At 38.0% G+C, this 24775-nt stretch overlaps 1 protein-coding gene across 2 annotated transcripts in view; it reads left to right on the top strand.

The window, feature by feature from the left end:
• Positions 1 to 225: 225 nt before the first annotated feature.
• Positions 226 to 24775, top strand: part of cd109 (CD109 molecule) — a 41940-nt gene continuing 17390 nt past the window's right edge. The window contains exons 1-22 of one of the 2 annotated variants that reach the window (XM_017695709.1): positions 226 to 312; positions 513 to 664; positions 763 to 791; positions 3034 to 3270; positions 4331 to 4456; positions 4869 to 4908; positions 5004 to 5085; positions 5244 to 5337; positions 5421 to 5565; positions 7103 to 7212; positions 8888 to 9181; positions 10282 to 10380; positions 10471 to 10533; positions 11846 to 12022; positions 12940 to 13092; positions 14956 to 15045; positions 15166 to 15232; positions 15989 to 16085; positions 16846 to 16960; positions 17066 to 17179; positions 21570 to 21788; positions 22415 to 22556. In XM_017695709.1, the coding sequence (XP_017551198.1) occupies positions 242 to 312; positions 513 to 664; positions 763 to 791; positions 3034 to 3270; positions 4331 to 4456; positions 4869 to 4908; positions 5004 to 5085; positions 5244 to 5337; positions 5421 to 5565; positions 7103 to 7212; positions 8888 to 9181; positions 10282 to 10380; positions 10471 to 10533; positions 11846 to 12022; positions 12940 to 13092; positions 14956 to 15045; positions 15166 to 15232; positions 15989 to 16085; positions 16846 to 16960; positions 17066 to 17179; positions 21570 to 21788; positions 22415 to 22556 (2716 nt within the window). In that variant the 5' untranslated portion in view covers positions 226 to 241. The remainder of the gene's footprint in view (positions 313 to 512; positions 665 to 762; positions 792 to 3033; positions 3271 to 4330; positions 4457 to 4868; positions 4909 to 5003; positions 5086 to 5243; positions 5338 to 5420; positions 5566 to 7102; positions 7213 to 8887; positions 9182 to 10281; positions 10381 to 10470; positions 10534 to 11845; positions 12023 to 12939; positions 13093 to 14955; positions 15046 to 15165; positions 15233 to 15988; positions 16086 to 16845; positions 16961 to 17065; positions 17180 to 21569; positions 21789 to 22414; positions 22557 to 24775) is intronic. The other variant, XM_017695710.1, reaches the window with a different exon arrangement.

A 24775-nucleotide genomic window follows, 5' to 3' on the forward strand; every position in this document is an offset into this window, starting at 1 on the left:
TTTATTTATTTATTTATTATTTCCTCCTCTCTCTTGGTATAATTAGTAATCATATTATCCAACTTTTACTTGCTTCTGCTCAGAAAGTTTTTTTTTTTTTTTTTTTAAGGCTCTTTGGAAAGATTTTCCCTCAGGGATGTATAGGTGTGGTTATGTCAGATCAGGTGGACACAGCTTCCTTTAAGAAATCTGCCCATGCTGGTTTCATAACCACACAAAGTTCATCTGAGCTGAGGACCAAATGGATCGGCTTCGCATTTTAACACTGTTTGGATTTCTAGCAGCTGTTAATGGAGCCCAAAATACGTCGAGGTATTGAAACGCTTTGGTCAGGTCTACTCAAGAAACCACTCTCCTGTGCTTGTGTGCTAGTCTCTTTCTTTACTTTAATGTTTATATGATGTAATATGCCGTAACATAGCGTGTGATTTGTTTCATTTTCTGCTTCTTTTGTTTTTTGGTTTTTTTGCCATTTACTAACGACCTTAATTCCCTCCCCGTCCTGCACAAAGCTCAACATACCTGATCTTAGTCTCTAAAGTCGTGCGACCTGGGATTCCCACCACAGTCTCAGTCACGAACCTCAGAGATTCTCCTGTGTTAGTCATCTCTGAGATAATCCATGGAAAAAGCAGCATCCAAACTCAGAGCAGCATTAAAGCAGGTGGGTTATTAGCCTGTAAGAAGGGCAGTAAAGCACCCACTTAGTGTTTCCAAAAGAGCCGAGCGTTCTATTGACTTTTTATTGTATTCTGTTCAAAGGGTCGACAGAAACACAAGTTCTTCCTGCAGTGAGTATCTTTTTCATCATTTCTACGTAAACCCACCTCAAATGTGTGTACCAGTACAGTACTAACCACTTTGAAGAGCAACTCCATCTGTTTTATTTTTATTTCTCCATAATTCAGTGGTTGAGATGTAGATAAACTCCTTCAGAGTGGGTGTTAAATAGTTAATTGCAGAGAAACTTACAGACTTTTCTTTACAGTGGTGGTGACAGGAACCAAGGTTTGCCATGACTACAACACAAGTATAGCCATTTTATTTAAACAGCTATCTAATGTCGGTGATAATAAAATAGCTGTAAATCGGAAAAATTGCAATTCGTTTGGGGGCTATTTTGCCTCATATTGCCCTGAATGCACCTTTGCACCATGGACAAAATATGAAAATATATTTTAAGCTAAAACGTTACCTCAAAACTATCATAAAACAAGGTTTCTGGCATCAAGCAGTGCATTCATAACCATTTCATATAAGAGCTACACAAGAGCTTTTAGAGATGGACATCTGGCTCATATCACCACCACAGCGAACAGAGCATCTCATATATATTTATATAGTTTTTGACAATTTTAAAATGCCGGTTTACACAGTGGGCAAGTTTCATGATAACTTCAGCAGTTTTCGGACAGCAGCGTATATGCATGTATAATATATTCCATATTATTACATTTACATTTACAGCATTTAGCAGATGCTCTTATCCAGAGCGACTTACAAGAAGAGCTTTGTCTGTCTAGAGAAAGTATCTTTGCTGGTTACCAGTGGGTTAGAGAGAAAGACGGTCCTGAGCTCAGATACTGCTAGAAAGAAACGTCACTGTAGATACAGAGAGAGAAGGAACAGAGTTGAACACAGAACTCTGTGCCATGCAGTGCCATGCAGTGCAATACAATACAGTAAACTACAAAACACAGTGCGATACAATAAAATATAATATATAAGTGCAGCACAATATATTGCAAACAATACTTAATTCAATGCTCATTTAAGTGCTGTGTAAAGAGACGGTCTTCAGTCTTCAGTCTGCGTTTGAAGACAGCGAGAGACTCTATTATATAATATAATTATATAACATATCTAATGTAACTACATATTACAAACACTGAATTCAACCTTGAAATAACTCTGTAGGTGACAAAGTGTTTTAGGAAAAACTGGTTTAGCTTTTGCTGAATCATGGGTCACGCCAAAAAGATCAGATTCCTCAGTGTTTAGGAGTGTCTTAGTTGTACAGATGTGGGTCAGATAGGGGCACAATCCCACGACCAGACAAAGCTTTTGTTGGATGAATGCAACCACAAACTGAAAGACTGAAACCTGATAATGGTGATCAAGCAATCATACTCACAGTAAACAGATGGCTTTGATATGGACTCACTGGTACAGACTCTCATTAGTCTATAAGTATAAGAAATAGAGCCTGATGACGTATATGTGAATCAGTCTACTGAATTAGTCCAAAGTCAGAGTTGAAAACACATTTTGGACTTTTAACTGACATTAACTGACATTTTAACTAAATTCCTCCTGCTTTAGGTGCCTTAATTATGCTCATTTCATTTAAATAATTGATTGAACATTCCAGGGGCACGGTGGTGTGGTGGGTAGCGCTGTTGCCTCACAGCAAGGAGGGCCTGGGTTTGATTCCCCGGCCGGGCAACCAGGGTCCTCTCTGTGTGGAGTTTGCATGTTCTCCCCATGTCTGCGTGGGTTTCCTCCGGGTTCTTTGGTTTCCTCCCACAGTCCAAAGACATGCAGTCAGGCCAATTGGACGTGTTACATTGCCCCTAGGTGTGAGTGTCTGTCTGCCCTGTGATGGACTGGCGACCTGTCCAGGATGTATCCTACCTTCCGCCCGAAGACTGCTGGGATAGGCTCCAGCACCCCCTGCGACCCTGACAGAGAAGCAGCTTAGAAAATGGATGGATTGAACATTTCATCACTACAAATGATAATAATGCCTTCAAAACTTTAGCAAATGTTTCACTAGTGACTGTTTCAATTTTAGTTCATTTTGAGCAGAACTCAAAAACACTATCCAGGAGCAAACACAACTTTGAACAGCTGCGCACACATAAAACCATCATACTTTTATTAAAACTTTTATTGTGCTTTTATTGTGTTTTTATTGTGTTTTGAGAGAACTAAAAGTGGTTCTTCTGCAGAATCGAGCCAGAAAACCCTTTTTGGTGCAGTTTACCGCTATTTTTTAATAGTGTGGTTTTCTTTCTCTCTTTCTCTCTTCAGATTCCTGAGAATGAACTGAGCTACTGGTTCCCGTATGAGCTGCATGTCAGGGGATATGTGAGAGGAACTCTAGTCTTCTCTAACTCCACCATTCTGCACTACAGCCCCAAGAGCATGTCCATTTTACTGCAGACTGACAAGCCAAACTACAAGCCAGGCCAAGCAGTGAAGATCCGGGCAGTGCTCTTAACCTTCGACGGCAAGCCATACGACACTCAGATAGACATTGTGATTATGGTGGGTGTACTTATAATAATCCTCCTAAGACCCTCATGGTGGATTTGCCTCAAAGCGGCTCTTCTAACATCTTCTTTACTCAGTCCTCTCTCGTAGCTCATTGAAAGACACACATAAACAGTTTGAAAAGTGTAAATTGTAAATGAACAATCCTCAGTAAACTGACTGTGACCTGTAGGGACTCTTCATCTTCATGAAGACGTTTGTGGTTTTTGTTGCACATACATGTTGAAGGCTGTACTACTCAGATTGGTCAGCCAGTCTGACGGCTTTCTTCTACAATGGTCATTTGTAATATGTGGATTATTTTAATTGTATGGTCATTTTAAATAATCTACTAACATTTGCATGGAGTTTGTGAATCAGGCAGAAAGTCTGGCCAATCTCTGCTCCAAACATGCAACAGGAACTCAGCCAGTTTATTATAATTATTCTATGAGGTAAATAATGTGAGGCAAGCATCTGCAAACACACTATTTGATACTATTGATACATCTTTACTATAGTATATTAAACCCAAGGTATTATGATAAATAACCAGTATTGATGTTTTATGCTCTGATTCTGAAATGGGCAACTTATTTTTCATTTCATTCACAAATTTGAAGTGTGGCTCATTAAAGAGTAATTCATGTCGCTTATATTGTAACTTAACAGAAAGTGCTAGAAATGTGCTACACTTGTTTATTTAGTGCAGACAGAGTGAGATTCAGGTTAAAAAAAAGACCAAACTCCGAAAATAAAATGAAATGAAATGAAATAATGAACTCAAATGATTAATTTGATCGTAAAGAAATATGAATCTGGATTGGCCATAAAAGATTATGATCAGTGCAGTTTTAGTCCTTTGCACTCAGAATTGATCTGCTTTCTTGTGTACTTACAAAGGTTTTATGAATGGGGCCCAAACCCTTCTTTCACTATGTATCGTCCTGTCATGCACTATTTACTTATGAAGTATCATCCTCCACCTTGTGCTGTCAATTAAAAAAACATACATAAAAAACATGCAAAGCTGGACAATTTGACAATGTTTTCTGCTGTTGTCTGTATGAGGCAGGATCCCAGGCAGAACAGGGTTCATCAGTGGCTGTCAGTGAGCACTGTCCTCGGCACGGCATCTAGAGAGTTCCAGCTTTCTGAGAACCCTCCGCTTGGAAAGTGGGAAATCATGGCCTCAGTAAATGTGAGTCCACTGCATTTGACAGAACATCAATTTCTTCTTGCTATTGCTTCATTTCGATGCTTTGATTTAAGTTGTTCTGCCGGCATTTGGTCTAAATTTGTAGTTTTGTTAATTACACTGATTGACCATCGACAGTGGCTGATTAACATTTATCTGACTGGAGTTGATTTAAATTACATGTTGAAAAATTGATGCATTACTTACTTTGAATGGGTCCATCACTTAAATATCAACATAGTTTACCAAAAGTAAGTAAAATGAAAGATGGCATTGTGTGGGTGTAATACATGGTATTCACATGTAAATGATGAAAATGGTTGAGTCAAGTAAATTCAGTCACTTCTTTCAGTGTGAGCGGCTCCACAACAATAATAACAGAAAGCAAATATGAATTGATTCTTCTTATTTTCAGGAAGTCACACAGGTGCAGGTATTTAATGTCCATCATTATGGTAAGTTTGATTGTAAAAGAAAATTACAGTACTGGCCAAAGTGAAGGCTGTCATAATCGTGTCTTACAAACATGCTGGTTTGTGTTCAACTGCAGTGCTCCCCAAATTTGAGGTTGAGGTGGAAGCTCCTGAAGTGCTTTACTATAAAGATCACCTGACCTATACTGTTACTGCACAGTGAGTCTGCATTAAAACTGCTCTAATGTGACTTAATCAGCTGTTCACTTTTGACTGAAATTCCTGTTTTGTCTTGTGCTGAAGCATCCATAGTAACCGAAAAGCCAAATAACTGTCAAAATGCAGGAAAACTCAAATGTTTTTTTATTTTTATTTAGATATTTATACGGAAAGCCAGTTATGGGGATGTTAACCGTAACATATGTTCACGGTTTCCATGGTGTTGAAGCACATTATGAAGATCAGAAAATGGTAGGAATTTGCTAGAAATCTAATCTACACTGCACACTCTAGTTTTGTACTACCTTATGAATAACCTTATCTTCCTCTCTTAGATTGATGGCACAGTGGATTTAAGCTTTGATGTTCCTGCGCTGTATCGGCAGAAGCGCTCTGATGACTATTTGTACCCACATTATGGAAGATCTGAGACCGGTGACTATATCGACATTAGCACACAGGTCACAGAATATTTGACCGGTAAATATCACACTTCACACTTTCACCTCAGCTTCACAAACATATTCATATAATATGCTTCTCTTATTCTTTTTGACAAAACTATACTTCATTTCGATACAGTCAGCTGCATAAACTTTGGCACTATTGGGTATAAAAGAATTGTGAAGAATGTCTTTGTGGTTAATTCGTTCCATGTCACACTGAGTATGTGAGAAAAATCTCGACATAAATTTATTCCAACAAAGCAGAAACTCTTACCCTTATATTCTTTGACAAGATCACGTATTGCATTTATTAGCACTCTTTCATTTAGTTCTTTGTGCAACATAACAGAGGTTGGATGGGAGTAAAGAACACAGGGCCTGTAATCTAAAGTCATTCCTCAATGCAGAATCTCTCCAGATCTTCCACGGGTCTAGGTTCTCACAGGTTTTCAGTTGGGTTAAGGTCAGGGGTGTGCAGTGGTCATGTCAAAAGCTTGATTCTGTCATCTATGAAACATTTTGGAAATGTTTTGGATCTCATTCATCAAAATGGGGAAGATTAAAGAATACACAAATAAAATGAGATAAAAGTTCATAAGTGGCTACAAAAGGCAATGGCTACAAAATCTAGCTACATGCATGCAGAAACATCTCTAAATGGTGATTTGCAGTGGATGGGAGTATTTTGAGGTCACCAAGTTTCCAAAAGTACAATTAGACACCAGGTCCCTATGAAGGACACATGATACATCATGGAGATCCACCACCTATCCACCTACAACAACCATCCCCTGACCTCAGATGACCTAGAGAGGCAAGTGACTTAGCTCTATGACACAGGCAGCCAGATGTTTATGTAAAATCTTCTGGTCCTCCTTCATGGGTACCATGATGTATCATGTGACCTTCATAGGGACCTGGTGTCTAATTGTACTTTGGGAAACTTGGTGACCTCAAAATACTCCCATCCACTGCAAATCACCATATAGAGATGTTTCTGCATGCATGTAGCTAGATTTTGCAGCCATTGCCTATTTGTGTATTCTTTAATCTTCCCCATTTTGATGAATGAGAGAATATGCCATTGCGTGACCTCATATTAATATCCTGGTGAAGTCACAATCAATCACTAAGGAGTTACCGTTTGCTCAGCTGAACTTAAATATAATTGGGAACATCCTTCAGTTACATTTGATTCATAAGAATTTCTAGGGGTACCAATAATTGTAACATACATGGTTTTGTGAAAATGTGCAAGTGTTTTTGCTTTCTTAGACTACATTTACTTCAATTAACCCCTTAACAGGCCATGGGCCAGCTGGTGGGTCCAAAGTCTTATTACCAACTTCTATAACCTGAGAATAACTGTATTCCCTGTAGTTTCTGAATAATAAGCCTTAGTGTATAATAAGTCTGGGATTTTAAGGGTGTAAATGTTAGATTTCTTTCATATTTTCAGCTAATTAACCAAAACGATATTTTTATAACCCTTTTTTGTAATCCATCTTTATCTTTTATAAAGCTGATTGTCCTTTAGTGAATAACATGAAACTATGTATGTCTTTCTAAAGGAGTGACCCAGAACAGCACTGTGAGGATTTCTATTGCGATGTATGCATATAATCTGGAATTTCAGCACTATCCCACCACCATAAAGCCGTCGCTCAGCTTCTCATTACAGGTTAGTGCTGTATGAGGCCATTGACCCATTTTAGGTGACCTACTTTGTTTATGCACTTCATGAGTTTGTAATGGTGAAAAAGGGGGGGGGGGGGTGGTAGAAGAGATAGCAAGGATTCCTGGCTTCTTTGTAGGCACACAGACAGGAATACACTCCGTGCGGGGTAGAAGACGTATTTAATGATAGGTCACCCACTTATCTCACCATCACTGTCCAGATAACTCAGAAGATAATTACAGCAGACCGGCGGCTGGGCTACAGCAGCTCACCATCTTGCACGGAGGGGCTACAACTCCCCGCGCATGCGCAGTAGTACAATACCTATAGGCAATCGTTACAAGTTCCATGTACTTTATATGTCCATTACCTAGGTGGACAATTACATACTGTAGTTTGTCTCTTTCGGTAGAACTTATCAGCACCTCTCTACCCATTTGTCAGTGAACAACATTGGTCAGTTTCACCACCGGGCAACTTGGTGGCGAGATATTTTGGTGGTGAACAGCAGTGACTCCGAGAGAATAGTGCTGTATGCCTACTTGGTGTAATTTAACAAGGATCACCGCATTTGGTCATTATTTTGCTTATTGCTAAGACAGATAATCAATGATGTTTTACATCATCTTGTTATGAACAGTCAACTTACAATGTTCTGGCCCTTGACATAAAAACATAGTCAGAATCCAGGCTGGAGTCAAAACAAGAACAAGACGATTACCAGACAACAGGACCATATAATGAGCTAAGATCAAAAACCAGTGAGCAAAAACCACAGCAATATATCCCGGTGGATTCTGGGAGCAAGAGTTCAGAAAGGGGTCCGTGTGCTAAGCGTTGTGAACTAGAAGGCTGAAGGGAGGCAGGGAGCTTTCTTCCTTCATATGTAAAAACAATTGCTACATTTAATATCTGCTTTAGTTTAAAAGTGCAACATATGTTTTTTTAATTGTTAAAACTGAAAGAAGCATCGTTGCTATAAAGAATAAAAATAGGAATAGTGAGCGTGCATTGCTGCCAGTCACCCTGTAAAGCCTGAAATAATCATGTCAGTGGCATTGGGTTGGAAGTTTGTCACACCACATCTTTATGCATTAATGTCAAACTTCAGGCTCAAAATGAAGCTCCAGCTCAGTGTTAAGGTATCCAGTTCAAGTTCAACATTATAGTAGATAATTCACTCACATCCTCAGAAGACACATCCTTCACCAAATTTTTACTGAGTTCTCTGTGAATGGCCCTGTGACCGGAAGGTTGCCGGTTCGATCCCCAGCACTGACAGTCCATGACTGAGGTGTCCTTGAGCAAGACACCTAACCCCCAATTGCTCCCTGGGCGGCATGGATAGGGCTGCCCACTGCTCTGGGCAAGTGTGCTCACTGCCCCCTAGTGTGTGTGTTTACTAGTGTGTATGTGGTGTTTCACTTCACGGATGGGTTAAATGCAGAGGTGGAATTTCCCCAGTTGTGGGATTAAAAAAGTATCACTTAACTTTACGAATGTTCTTCCACACGTTGCATTCAATTACACATTTCTGCCAAAGAGGTCGCCAAATCCTAGCCCAGCTTTAAATTTTAGCTTAGCTTTGTATGCTTTATATGTGCTTTTAAAAGTAAAGGCAATGTATAAAGAGTTTATATCAGCCAGACTAACTCATATGTGCTTTTCTCTGTTACAGCTAAAACTGTCCACCTACGACAACCATCCCCTGACCTTAGATGACCAAAACAGGCAAGTGAGTGTAACCATCAGTCAACAGACTTTCAGTCCGATGGTATGGGATAACCCCGCAAATCTTCAACCCCGAAGTCAAAACTCCTCAAAGTCAGCACATGACCGCTTCCCAGCATCCACCTTCCCTTATCCTTCTGGAAATATGCCAGTGGAGAGATGGCAGCTGTATGTGCCTGCTGATGGAGTTTTATCCATCAGTACACAACTCACAGAAGATGTGGCTACGCTTACCATAGAGGTAACACTGCACTGGTCATGACCAAAATTAAAGGCTTGTAAAAACAATAATTCAGCAGAGAAAAATCTATTTTACCCAGCTGACCATTTGCAAAATAGCCGCTCAGCCAATCACAATAATCTCTAAATAGTCCTTCCTTCTTCAGTTCAGGAGAAACCTGTGACAAAACAACCTGTCAGTGAGAACAGCAGTGGCGGTAAATTAGTAAGAAATGGTGGAAAAGTGTTTCTGATGAATGAATAATGCCGGGTACATGCAATATTTATCATCTGGAAGGGGGAGCTGTTTTTATTTTATTTCTGAAGCTGGAAAAGTTTTAAATTAAACGATGTGTCAGACACACAGCTCAGTAGTAAAACTAGTAAGAGGCTAACAGACTAAAGCCTCAGTGGACCACCAAAAATCTTTCCAAATGCTCATTGAGAAACCTTTTGTCTTAAAATGTTGGATTATTTGTTGATAAGTAGTCTCGACCATCCTCACTCATAGTGCACTACGCTTTCGCTGGACGTTCAATTTACATCCGAGTGTGGTTGCATCACCTGTTTAAGCTGTTTTTTGAACATTTTTTCAATAAACCTCGTATTAAATTGCTCCTGTCCTAATGTTTCTGGAACATTTGTAGAGTGTATATTTACAAAAAACCATGATGATGATAAAAATGATACACATCATATACACATCAATACAGACTTAGAAATCACTGCCTTCTGTTTTCACTTGCATTTTACTAACTGACCCATATGATTCATATGATTTGCACAAACCTAGTTTTTGGGGTGAATGCTTATATTACATTAGCCTCATAGCTCCACCCTCAGACAGTAAACATCTCAGATATGAAAAAAAATGTATGTGCTGCTGAACTATTTTTTTTTAAGACCAATTAAATGCAAACCAAGATCAGTACAAAGCCTGCTCTACATATCCACCTTCCCCTCACACCACCTTCTGGCTGTTTTTCATCTTGTGAATTGTGTTTTTATAGTAAATTGCCGGGTTTCAGATTATAAACCTTTCAGTGTGAGAGAGAAACAATGTCTTCACTTATGGCTCTTATGTGGCTATTGTGCCATGCTGCCATCTGGTGTATGTTCTAGGCCCAGTATGAAGACGCACACAAAACCTTACAGCTGTACAGAGAATACTCATCTCCCAGCAAATCCTATATCCAGCTTCAAACAACCAGCAACTTCCAGGCAAGCCTCTTTTTGATGCATATTTCTCTTATATATTATATTTTATTACAGAGATTCAGGATTAACATATGTTCTTATTACATGACACAGATGGGAGAGCCTCTGACAATCACTGTGGAAACTAATTTTCCCTTTTCCCAGTTCCATTACGCGGTAAGTCAGTTTACTTATTAAGCAGTGATTAACAGTACATAGTTCATTGTTCTTGCATTCCATTTTAATAATAAGGCAAGGCAAGGCAAGTTTATTTATATAGCACCTTTCATACACAACGGTCATTCAAAGTGCTTTACAAATGAAAAAATACAGAAAAATGTAATTAATGTAAATAAAATAAAATTTATGTAAATTAAAAAATTAAAAAAACATAATTAAAACAATAGATTTAAAAGAAGTTAATCAAATTTAAAAGAAGGAGATAAAAAATTAGAATAAAAATAAGAAACATGATTAAAACAATAGATATAAAAGAAGTTAAATGAGTGCCGTTACAGGATAAAAGTGGATTAAACTGAGCTAAAGGCTCAAACATGAAGGTTTTCATTCTGGATTTAAAAGTGTCGAGTGTTGGGGCTCTTCTGATGCTCTCTGTCAACTGGTTCCATTTCAGAGCAGCGTAGTAGCTAAACGCCGCCTCTCCGTGTTTAGTTTTTACCTTAGGCTGCACTAACTGACCAGTTCCTGATGATCAGAGAGTTCTGCCCGGCTCATATTTTCGTATTATATAAAAAATAATTGTGTTGCAAACATAAATATGAAAGGCTTTCATAATGCTACTACTTTCAGCTTCAGAGGATTCAAATAATGGTGCAGAAAGCTAAATAAATATGACATTTAAGAACTGATTCTAAAATAAGAATTTATTTTATGTCAGATGTCCAGACCTGAGCAAGAGTGGAGCTTCATTTTCTTTGTTATGTAGCAGAGTTCAAGTGTTACCGACATTTAAAATCACTTCTGGTGTCCAGTTTATAACATTTCAATCTAAAACTGTTATTACTAAATAAAATAGCAATGAGGAATTATTTCCAAACGTTTGAACAGTAGTTGTTTCCTCTCAGGTTCACCCTTTTTGTACAATCAAGTTACATATTTTGTTGATTTTCTAAGTGTAAATAAATTACCATGTCTTCAACAGAGAGCACACTTCTGCACATTTTAATGCACAATTAAGGTTTATTTACTGAATTAAAATATATATAATATAAATAATATATAAACGATATACATATATGTGTTTGTGTGTGTGTGTGTGTGTGTGTGTGTGTGTGTGTGTGTGTGTGTGTGTGTGTGTGTAAACAGTAATCATGCATTAAAATGTGCAGACATTGGTTCTCTGTAAAGAAAGTGTTCACTTATCATCACTTAGAAAATCAACACAACATGCAAGTTAACTGAATTGAATTGTTCAGACTTTTGCATAGTGTGTGTTTTGTGTGTGTGTGTGTGTGTTTTGTGTGTATAGGTGACAGCTCGTGGTCAGCTTCTGACTGCTGGGACATTCAACTCGTCTTCCTTTACACTGTCTCCAGACATGCCGTGGTTTCCTCTGGCCAGTGTCGTGGTCTACTGCATTAATCCTGATGGAGAGATCATCAATGATGCACTAGACGTTTCTTTCACGCAAGTCCTAAGAAACAATGTAAATTTAACTCGTAAACTTGTAAAGTTGCCACTAGACTTCAGTGATGGTATACAGCACTTTATGGGTTTAACCTTGAGTTTACTGTTTTCGCAGCACTAGGCTGAGGGCCATTTCCCAGGCTCAGGTTGAGGAGTTTGTAATGATGAAGCAACATTGACATTGCAGCTTAGTGCAAGACTAGACACAACTGTTTCCACAAACACAGTAGCTATAAAAAGCAAAAAATGAGCCACAGTACTTTGAGGCACATGCAACTCAAAGAATAAATATTAAATATAAATAAATATGTGTTTAATCTGGATTTAAAAACAGGTTTTGCATCGGAATTCCTAATATTCTCTAGAATGAATGAAGAAAATGATCTTCCACCAACTGAAGTGTAAGTGATCCTAGAAGTTTGCAATAATACATGATCTTCAAATATCTACTGATACAGATCCTGAGCTAATGTAATCTATCTGCCCAATAAGTGCCTGTAAATCCTGATATTAATAACACTTTTTAAATACTTATTTTGGCAAAAACATTGTCTGGTTTCACAAATAAAACATATTTAAGCTTGAATAAATGCCGTTTACTGGTTGGATCTTTCAGAATGGTTTTGCTATGCGCCTTGACATGATTTACCTTTACATGTGTTTAATTCAATTTGATGTGGCCGTGACTCCTACTGATACTGGCAGTGAGCATTTTTAAAACTGCTTCTTTCAAGCGTGAAATAATCAAAGCACAGCAACAGATGGGCTGCAGTCAGCAACTAGACTAGACTAAACTAGATGGAGTGGACCTGTATGGTTTCCAATGAAATGGCAAATAAGAAAGGAAATATGGTACCTGCTTCTTGAGATTTCAGTTCATTTAGCACAATTGGAACATTCTGATTGATAATACATAATAATCTGACCTAATGGCAGGTGTCGCTGAGCTTTGGGACACACAGGGCAGAGCCAGCAGAGGCGGCTTTTCTGACCGTCTCCGTGTCTGAGCCTGGATCACTTGTGGGAATCCTGGTGGTAGACAAAGGGAGCCTGGACTCTGAAAGGACCAATGACATCACAGAGAGGAAGGTAAACACGATACACCCAAAACCATTGATGATGTGTGACACTGATTTAGAGCAAGTGTAAAGCCAATAGAGGAGGGAGTTGTCTTCTTACAGCCATTATCTCAATTTGTTGTGGCTTATCTGCGATCACAAAGAAACAACTGTGAAAGTTCAGTCAGAGAACTCTCAGCTTCTGTGTTCAGTTCTAAGTTATGTTGAGTTCCTACATTGTCTTCTTCCTAATATGTGCTGGACAATGACTCCTATGTAATCCAATGCCCAGCACACACTCATGTTTCAGTGTAGTGTTAAAAGACAGGAGCTGTCCTTTTGAAAAACCTGGCCAACAGGTTTCACACTGCAGAACTCTTTTGTTTGACCTTTGATTTCACAGGGACATTTTTTTTTGCATCTTTTCTTAGTCTGGTCACATTTTAGGGGGGCATTACAATGTCCTTGTGAAGCCATTAATAAGTGTTATCAAGCTAATAGCTGGCAATGCACTGTATTATATATATATATATATATATATATATATATATATATATATATATATATATATATATATATATATATATATATATATTATGTTTAGTCTAGTTCTTTGTTCAGTACACTTTTAAGCAGTTTATTTACTACACTAGTATTAGTTCATTAGTAATAATGCACAATAAACACTGAAAAGTGTTCAATTAGCAGTATTTAATTCCTAGAGATGGAGTTCTCTAGTTTTTTGCTTTTCTGAGTTTATTACTGAAGAACTAATATGTCTCTAATACTTCACGATGTATTCCATATTCTAAAGTGCAGATTTAGCCATTAAACTCTTGTATGGAACACATACAAAAATTTCAGTAAAGTTTTCAATGTTTTTGGCCACAAAAATAACATAAATAAGTGTTTAATTTGTGAGGTAAATTGACTTAATAAAAACATTCTTAAGTATTGCTGAATTATTAACGCATATGCTGAGAGAGGCGAGATTTGTTAGGGGCAAATCCATAATCAGGGTGTAGACAGTCAAGGGTCGTAAAGTCAACACGGAGAGATGGAGGGACAGACATAACAAAAAGGAACACAGACTAAACACAAAACTGAGGCCAGAAGAACAAACACCATACAATACCATACAATACAAAGACCAGCAACCTAACAGGGGAAAACACAGGGCTTAAATACAGGAACAGGTAACAAGACACAGGTGGTTAACAAGAGGGTTTACAAAACACAGGTGAAAACGGTCAAGGACGGAGTCTAGAAACAAGGGGGCAGGACCGGGAAGAAACAAAACAAGGTAGCAAAACAGAAGCACATGGAGGACTGGGAGGGGCCAATCGTGACAGTTACAGTCGTATTGGCTTTAAAGAAGTAACCTCCAGAAGTCCTATAACATACCTAGAACTTTTAGGACTCAAATGCTGTCAAGAATACACTAACAAGACGTACCTTAGTAAGGTACAAAGCTCTTAAAGTGTTCATTGTGTATTATTACAACTACTAATGCTAACTAGTTACAGCTAATAATTCACATAACAGACCTAAAATTATGTGCAACTAATTAAGCTAAATGCATAGTGAATAAACCATTTAGAAGTGTTTAATTTGGGCTTCAAAGAAAAAAAGAACAAAGAAATAAAGTGACATGGGATTAGCACCCAGCTGTTTCATGCTAACAAAACCTTTGCAGGTCTTTTTTCATACTGAGTTAAAAAGTATCCATGAAAATCAGACATTCATTTGAAAGTTTGACATTTTTGTTGGCCAGTGTATGCTGATCTCAAAGTGGGTTTGGGGGCCATTAGGGCCAAGGCTTTTATTTTGTTTCTTTACTGATGTGCTGTTATTATACTGTCCTAAAAGAAAGAACGGTGTGGTCTTTTTGCAGGTGATAGAGGAGATGTCTAAATTCAATACAGAGGTTTCCCAGCCTCTGTCGGATTGGATGAGCATGAAGGATCCATATTCGGTCTTCATGGTAGCATGAAAAGGCTTTATCTGATCTCACACTTGTTTCCATTCTTCTATGCACACTTAAGAAATAAAGCAAAGGGAGTTTACCATGGGGGTTTAAAGGCTCTTCTGTTTCATTCCCTAGACGAGTGGCATGACTGTCCTGACAGATGCATGGCTGAACCCTGTTTATACCTATCCACCCGAATTACGTAAGTCTAATAATAGGGATGAATGAAATAGAAATGCAAATACTCTTAAATGCAGATATTACACAGACCACATGACTGATCAGATATTTCTTGAGGCTGTGAATAGGTGACGTGCATCCTAAACACGTAAGTCATTAAAACAACTGTTGTAGCAATTTGACCGAAGCTATGTTACCGTTCAAGTTTGGAATCGCTTGTCATATTAATAATGACTTAATCACTGATAACTCACACAGTGTGGAGTGAACTAGTCACTTCAAAGTAAACCAAATGTTTATTCACAATTTAAAATACTTTGAAAACCAAAAGAGTTATGACAAACGATAAAACAGTTAAAAAAAGTGCAAATGTTATTAAATAGTAAACTGTAAAGATTTAAAGTATTATATAAAAAAACTTACTATAAATAGCTATTAGATCAGCGAGATTTGGTCAGTGAATTTGGAAAATGAGCCATTCTGGATATTCAAAAAAAAAAAAAGTTGATGCTTTAGAGCTGTATAAATTATTATGGGATCATCCACAGCTTCATTCATCATTGAAAATATCTTCATTTTTTATAACTAAAAATTGTCGAGTTTTAGAATATAAGACGCTTTTTTACATGTATTTGTAACCAAACTGGTTTTATATTATTGAAAACAGCGATTCCTAGCATTTTAGTGGTGGTGAGGGGAATCTAATAATGTGTTCTGGACTGAAGATGACCACGGATGCTTACAGCTCCTTTCTCACAAAGTCTCTTGTCTCCCACAGCAGGGGAGGGAGAGCAAATGATCACCATAGAGGAGGAAGAACAGCAGCAGCGCAGGAATTTCCCTGAGACATGGCTGTGGCTGGACATCAACATGAAGTACAGAGCAAAATAACACCCATCTGCCTGTTCCCCTCTTTCTATTTAAACCGCCTGCCACACAGATCCTCTTTCTATCCAATGGTGCCTCGTGTAGGACATTTTGGTAGAAGCAATTTTCATTGCGCTGACTAGGGGGCACTGCTTACTGTTTGTGCAGCATGGTTTCTAGTCTTTATGTAATATTTCAGGGCCTATTTTAAACACCCACAAACAAAAAGAGGGGACTTCTAACATTGGCATCCTGGTTTCCTTAGTATAACTACATACAGTGGGGTCCAAAGGTCTGAGATCAAATGCACCCGAGAGTCTTCTGAAAACGAGCTTTAATGTAAACTAAATAAAACTAAAAATAAAACATCTGAACTTTTTGTACAGAGAGTAACATGGTCACAAATGTGCTTACATTTGAATAGTCATATAGAAAAGGTAGCTTTTCTTTGTTTTAATATTTTCGGTTTTTATCCGGGTTGAAATAAGACGTTCTCTCAGATTTTCAGTGTGGTCTCAGATTTTGGAATCACACTCTATAAGGACCAGTATTAAATCACCAATGACAAAATATAAAACATACCAGAGGGGCTGATATTCCCAATTACAGTGATCATTTTCACTGTTCTCAATGCAGTATTACACCGTATTTTGTGCTACCCAATATTAAACATTTAAACCCTTAAATCTGCCTCTGTATGAACACATGCAAACACACACATATACAGAGCGATATGAACATTGCAAATCTCTGCTCTTTGAATTACAGTCAGTCTACCACAACAGTTCTCCCGCTGACCGTGCCGGACACCATGACCTCCTGGGTGGCCACTGCCTTTGTAATATCTGAAAATCTGGGCATGGGTATTAGTGCTCCTGTGGAGGTAATGTGCCCTTACTGACTGGTTATAAACATATTCAGAGTGCAGTCGTACCACAGAAAAGACATTGTATAATGGACAGTTAATTACTCTGAGTGTCTCCCACAGCTGGAAGTGTTCAAAGACTTCTTCCTGTCACTGAATCTCCCAGCTTACATCATCCGGGGAGAGCTGCTGCTGCTGGAGGTCAGCCTGTTCAACTACATGGACTGGGACCTGGAGGTGGGCCTTCTGTTCTATGCCAGCATATAGTGTATCATGCTGTATCATAAATGTATGTAATATATAGCCAAAGTTAACCGACTGACACTTGGTTAGGATATGTGAATACATTTCTCTCCAGTAACAATAATCAATAATTTTGGTATAAATAAATCAATTTTACTCTAACTTCTATTTCTCATGAAATCAATAGCTATTTTAATTTTTAACAACCATTATAGAGAAAATTCTACTTCATGTCCAACCTGAGGAAGTAATTAGCTGCCTGGCTCGCTAAATTTTGCTGTTTTGTTACCATTTTCTTTTAGTTAGTTCTGAATAACAAACAGACTTTTATTCAATCAAATGTGGTGGCTAAACCTACAGCTGACGTCCTGTTAGTTATCTAATTAAGCTATTGTAAGCTAATGTTTAAGACAAGCTAATGGGTTAGTTTAGCTGTCCACAAAATCCAATGAAGTCTTATGCTGCGTTTACAAGTTTGTGCTGGAAAAAACATTGTTCCATAGTAATATGTGACTAACAATGGCATGAAGCCACGCAACCGTTGGCATGGCGAGAGCTCCACCAGGCAAAAATGGATGATTAAGGAGGGTTTCTGCTGTGTGTACTGTTTATTTAAAGTGAAAAAAGTCAGATGTCCTGTATTCTTTTATTTACTTATTATATAATACTGGATTAACCTGGACTTCAACAATAAGGCATTCAGTGGTCACGGGTTCCCAAAAAAATCAACTGGAAAAAGTTGGTAGAACTGAACTCTTAAGAGAGTGCTACAGTGTGCTGCAGCTGCTGCTGCTGGTGGCAGAAATTTCAGTCGCTGCTCCTTTGAACCGCTTACTTTTAACATGTATCATTAAACGTAAGTTACTATTCTTTCTGTAAGGCAAGTAACTAACTCACTTGAGTAGTTTTTCAATGAAAAAGCTGTTAACTCTTTTTACTTTATGGAAGTCGATGTCAAGTATCAAACAGGCCTTTGTTTCTTCGACATATTTCAGACTGGACATGGGGCAGAAGAAGAGTGAAGATTTTTCTGCTGGGTTAAAATTAACGCAGGGTTTACAGTTTCAGACTTCCTGAAACACATTCCAGAACACACATATGTGTATCATGATTACATAACCATAGCTCACTTAATATGGAATTCATTTCTGTCAACGCATGAAAGACCACAAGCACATAGTTCTCAGTTCTTTACAGAACATAAACAGGCTTTTTTGCTTCAAAGTGTTGATGTGAAGACATCTACATTTACTGGCAGGAACCACTTAATCTATCCCTGAAACACCAATTCTGTTACTGGAGTATGCGTGTTAATAGAATATGTATTAGAGTAGGTATAAGATACAGTAGAATACGTGTTAGAGTATGTGTAAGATACAGTAAAATACATGTTAGAGTATGTATAAGATACAGGAGAATAAGAATTACAGTATGTATAAGATACAGTAGAATAAGTATTACAGTATGTATAAGATACAGGAGAATATGTTAGAGTATGTATAAGATACAGTAGAATACGTGTTAGAGTATGTATAAGATACAGTAGAATATGTGTTAATGTATAAGATACAGTAGAATATGTATTACAGTATGTATAAGATACAGTAGAATATGTATTAGAGTATGTATAAGATACAGTAGAATAAGTATTACAGCATGTATAAGATACAGGAGAATATGTTAGAGTATGTATAAGATACAGTAGAATACGTGTTAATGTATAAGATACAGTAGAATATGTATTACAGTATGTATAAGATACAGTAGAATACATGTTAGAGTATGTATAAGATACAGTAGAATAAGTATTACAGTATGTATAAGATACAGTAGAATATGTGTTAGAGTATGTATAAGATACAGTAGAATACGTGTTAGAGTATGTATAAGATACAGTAGAATAAGTATTAGAGTATGTATAAGACACAGTAGAATACGTGTTAGAGTATGTATAAGATACAGTAGAATACGTGTTAATGTATAAGATACAGTAGAATATGTATTACAGTATGTATAAGATACAGTAGAATACGTGTTAGAGTATGTATAAGATACAGTAGAATAAGTATTACAGTATGTATAAGATACAGTAGAATACGTGTTAGAGTATGTATAAGACACAGTAGAATAAGTATTACAGTATGTATAAGATACAGTAGAATATGTGTTAGAGTATGTATAAGACACAGTAGAATACGTGTTAGAGTATGTATAAGATACAGTAGAATATGTGTTAGAGTATGTATAAGACACAGTAGAATACGTGTTAGAGTATGTATAAGATACAGTAGAATAAGTATTACAGTATGTATAAGATACAGTAGAATACGTGTTAGAGTATGTATAAGATACAGTAGAATAAGTATTACAGTATGTATAAGATACAGTAGAATATGTGTTAGAGTATGTATAAGATACAGTAGAATAAGTATTACAGTATGTATAAGACACAGTAGAATACGTGTTAGAGTATGTATAAGATACAGGAGAATAAGAATTACAGTATGTATAAGACACAGTAGAATACGTGTTAGAGTATGTATAAGATACAGTAGAATAAGTATTACAGTATGTATAAGATACAGTAGAATACGTGTTAGAGTATGTATAAGATACAGGAGAATAAGAATTACAGTATGTATAAGATACAGTAGAATACGTGTTAGAGTATGTATAAGATACAGTAGAATAAGTATTACAGTATGTATAAGATACAGTAGAATACGTGTTAGAGTATGTATAAGATACAGGAGAATAAGTATTACAGTATGTATAAGATACAGTAGAATACGTGTTAGAGTATGTATAAGATACAGTAGAATACGTGTTAGAGTATGTATAAGATACAGGAGAATAAGTATTACAGTATGTATAAGATACAGTAGAATACGTGTTAGAGTATGTATAAGATACAGGAGAATAAGTATTACAGTATGTATAAGATACAGTAGAATACGTGTTAGAGTATGTATAAGATACAGTAGAATAAGTATTACAGTATGTATAAGATACAGTAGAATAAGTATTAAAGTATGTATAAGATACAGTAGAATACGTGTTAGAGTATGTATAAGATACAGTAGAATAAGTATTAGAGTATGTATAAGACACAGTAGAATACGTGTTAGAGTATGTATAAGATACAGTACAACTTTTGTGAACAATTCAGTGAAAAGCGGAATGAGTGCAAGCGGAATGTTACTTACAAACTTGAGTGGACTCATTTTAACAGACACCTCTAGTTAATATGGGCAATTGATTAATTACAAGTCTATCATGTTTGAACCAGATGAACTTTCCAATACATACATGCTTAAAAATATGCATAACAATATTTATGAGTGGTGAATATTTATGAGTGGCTTGGTCAAGTTTATTGAAATGTCATCATGATACAACTAAATGATCTGGTATTTACATAATATCTTTACAATATACTTGTTGAATCTGTGCATACAAATTTCCAAATAATTAACCATTTTAACTTTTATATGGAGCGATGTCGACCTCTGTCATGGTTCCTCATGGGTGGCTTAGTTGTAACAGGGTGTTACAGCTAACCCTGCTGTGTAGAGGCCGTACTCCAGGCCGGACTGTAGGTTGTGCTCACTGTGTAAAAAGTTACATTCATGGCTCTTCTCCAGGATGAAATATCTGTCTAATTGGGGTGAAAATGAACAGATATGCTACTGAAATATGATATGACACTCCAAACAGAGTGTTATTAGAAAAAAAGAAAAGGCTGCGTGAGCGACCAAAGAAACCCACAAATATGAGAAATTTCTCCGCCAAAAAATTACGATGACCATTATCTTAGTTTAATGTTGTCTAATGTATTATGGTCATTTTCGTCATAACAAGCGCAAAAAATCGCTAATAGCATGCTCATGTTTTGGTGCTACCTAGATAACATTTCCATTCCACTTTAAATAGTCCGGCAGTGTTCATGCCTGAAGCGCCAGAATGTAACTGCTGCACCATTTAAGGTGGAACGGGAACATTTAAACAAGAAGCTGGCAAATAGCTGACTTCAGCTGAGAAAATTCACAGATATGCTACTGAAATATGATATGATGACCTAAAGCATGTTGTTGCACAAAATACCCATGTTTCATTTTACCCAATGTTTGGTTGTGCCCGCTCTCCCCTACAGAATGCGTATTTCAGCAACTCCTGCCATACTGACTGTGTAGGCACAAGATCTATACTAATAAAGTTTAAACACAAATCATAAAAAAATCTAAACCCTGAGAAAATGATAATTCTGAGATATAATTAGAGGATTAGTGGATATTTTGAGGCACACTTCACATGAAAAGTGTGCACCCAAGTCTCACTTCACCCTCTCTCTCTCTTTCTGTGTCTTTCTGTCATACCTGTCTAGGTGCTCGTGATGGTCCAAGAGAGCAGTATGTTTGAGTTTGTGTCTCCTAGTGGTGGGAACTCTTCTATGGATAGCATGATTAGGGTGTCTGTATGGAGTCAGAATGGCACTACAGTGCTGTTCCCCATTAGAGTCACGGAGTTAGGACAGGTGCCCATCATCGTCAAAGCCATCTCCCTCTATGCTTCTGATTCTGTCTACCAAACCATCCTGGTCAAGGTAACATGAAAAACAATTCCTTTAAACGCTTTACGGTGATTAAATATTTCATCAGTTTCGAAAATTGATTATAGCATTCGCTAAATGTCAACTTCACTTGTTTAGTTATGATCTCCTTTAGAAACAGCTGCATCCCCCAATCCAATTTCTAAACGAAAAACAATTCACCGCCCTTTTCTTGGGCCCCAAATGCACGTTTTTTTCTGACCACATTAAGCAGACTGAGAGACACAGCATGAAGAAGATTTATTATGTGTCCTAAGCCCTTAGCGTCTGTACTCTGTACAAATCAAACTAAATAAAAGAGCTTCTTGAAGGCCTGACTGTGTCATTAAAACCCAGCACTTTATTAGAAACACTCACTTTGCATTTCCACTCACTGAACACTTTATGAGCTCCATCTGACCGTATCAAACACAGCAATGTCACTGCTTGGTTGAGAGCTGTCCAGTAGCCAAAAACGTCCAAAAGTGGTCAAAACCTGGCAAATGATAAAGAACTAGATGATGGCACAAACTGTGCATCAACAGATGGGCTACACTCTCGAACCGTGCGTCAGCACAATGGAGCTACAAGATTTCTAAAGACCAGTAAATGTACAATATCTTTCTTTTTCTTCTCTTCAGCCCGAAGGAATAGAGCAGTCGTTTTCTCAGACACTGTTTCTTGAGTTTCCCCTGAACAAGATGACCCTGTCCAGAGAGATGGAGTTTAACTTCCCTGTAAATGTGGTGCCGGGCAGTCAGAGGGCTATGGTGACTGCTGTAGGTATGTCAACTGGATCAGCTCTCTTCCACCTTGCCTTCAATTCCACCACTTGCATTTATGCATACAGCCTATGTGATAGTGGAGTGACTTGTAGTGAAAGGTTTACAGTGTTAGGCCCAGTCTCATTTCGCCCCTCACGCCTACCACTTAGCCCTTAGCCCTCCGCGTTCACGTCTAGGGTAAGGGTGCCCCATTTTTTGTTGAGATAGAGGGGTAGGGCGAAGTGTTAGAGCTACAACTGAGATTTTTCAGAGGTACACACCAAACAGAGTGTTATGAGAAAAAAAAGAAAAACCGGCAAGATGGCTGTGTGAGCGACCAAAGAAACCCACAAATGTGAGACATTTCTCACTTTAAAAAATGACAATAACCACTGTATTATCGTAGTTTAATGTCGTTTCAATGTATTATGTTCATTTTTGTCATACCAAGAACAAAAAAATCACTAATAGCATGCTCGTGTTTTGGTAGCTCTGAATTTTTCCGTTCCACTTTAAATAGTCCAGCAGTTTTGAGGCCTGAAGTGCCAGAACATAACTGCTGCACCATTTAAGGTGGAACAGGAAAATTCAAACAAGAAGCTGGCGAATAGCTGACTTCAGCTTCGTATCACCAAAGAATTAGCAGTGGGCAATAATAAATAATTATCTTAAACCCCTTTTGAAGTCATATGATGCCCTAAATGTAACTAAAGCCCAGCAGTGAGGGCACTGAACCTTACCTTACCTACCTTACCTTACCCAGGTCACCTACAGAGCAGTGCTAGTGGCCTGTTGATGAAGCAGTTTATTATATTTTTATTTGAGGGTTTTCCCATTTTGTAGGACAAGATTTCAACCACTACCACTTGCAACTCAGCTCCAAGGGGTTAGGGTGACACTCGAAAATAAGAGGAAGTGGTAAAAAGAAGAAATGGGATTGGGCCTTATAGTCTTATGATGACTTGCAGTGGTAGACTTACAGTGGAGTGACTTACAGTGGAAGGTTTACAGTGGAAGGGTTACAGTGGAGTGACTTACAGTGGAAGGTTTACAGTGGAGTGACTTACAGTGGAAGGTTTACAGTGGAGTGACTTACAGTGGAAAGGTTACAGTGGAGTGACTTACAGTGGAAGGTTTACAGTGGAGTGACTTACAGTGGAGTGACTTACAGTGGAAGGGTTACAGTGGAGTGACTTATAACTTACATTTATGCAACTTGCAGTGGCTTATAATGGAGCAACTTACAAACTGAGTAGACTTACTTACAGTGGAGTAACCTGCAGTGGACGATTTAGAGTGAAATGGCTTATATAGATTAAACATTAAGAGACCTTTATTAGTCCCACGACAGGGAAATTTCACCTCCACATTTAACCCATCCATGAGGTGCAACACCACATACACACACTGGGGGCAGTGAGCACACTTGCCCGGAGCGGTGGGCAGCCCGGTCCGCAGCACCCGGGGAGCAGTTGGGGGTTAGGTGTCTTGCTCAAGGACACCTCAGTCATGTGCTGTCGGCTCTGGGGATTGAACCGGTGACCTTCCGGTCACAAGGCTGGTTCCCTAACCTCCAGCCCACGACTGCCCCATTAGATAGAAGAGTGAATGTCACAGGTCAGAAAACTACTTTGTGTTTTTTTTTTTTACAGATGAGATTTTGTAAGTTTGCTAGTACAGTTTTCCCCACGTCCAGTCCTGCAACCCCTGCACTGCATAATTGTACTTATCCTGGTTAAAATTCCTTATATCATTAGCTAATTAAACCCTTCTTGAACTGAGCGAGATGTGTGCAGCAGAGAACTCTTAACTATACAGTGCAGGGGGTGCTACTGGATTAAAGGTCTGTGTAGTCTCTCATCATTCTCGGCTTCTGTCATGTCTTGTAGGCGAATCGTTCACAAAGCACAGCATATTAAAGGCATCGCTCTAGCGCAGTCGTCCCCCTGATTCGGTCCTCAAAATTTCAGCAACTGTACAGTGTGACGTTACACACAACACAAGAATGTTATCCATTACATTATCTCACCCAACATTCAGCTGCGCTCTGCCCTTAGTGTTTACGGCTACGCACTACACAGTGTTACAACACTGTCAGAAGACACTGAAGCATATTTGATTGCTTGCTTTAACAGCAATCTTGATCCTTCTCCTTTCCCCTCTTTTTATGTTTCGAACTTCTTAACTCACTCACAATATCTTTTATCTCTCTTATTCGCTTTCGTCCTGCTCTTTTTC

This window comes from Pygocentrus nattereri, chromosome 4 (assembly GCF_015220715.1).
Source record: "Pygocentrus nattereri isolate fPygNat1 chromosome 4, fPygNat1.pri, whole genome shotgun sequence".
NCBI lineage: Eukaryota > Metazoa > Chordata > Actinopteri > Characiformes > Serrasalmidae > Pygocentrus > Pygocentrus nattereri.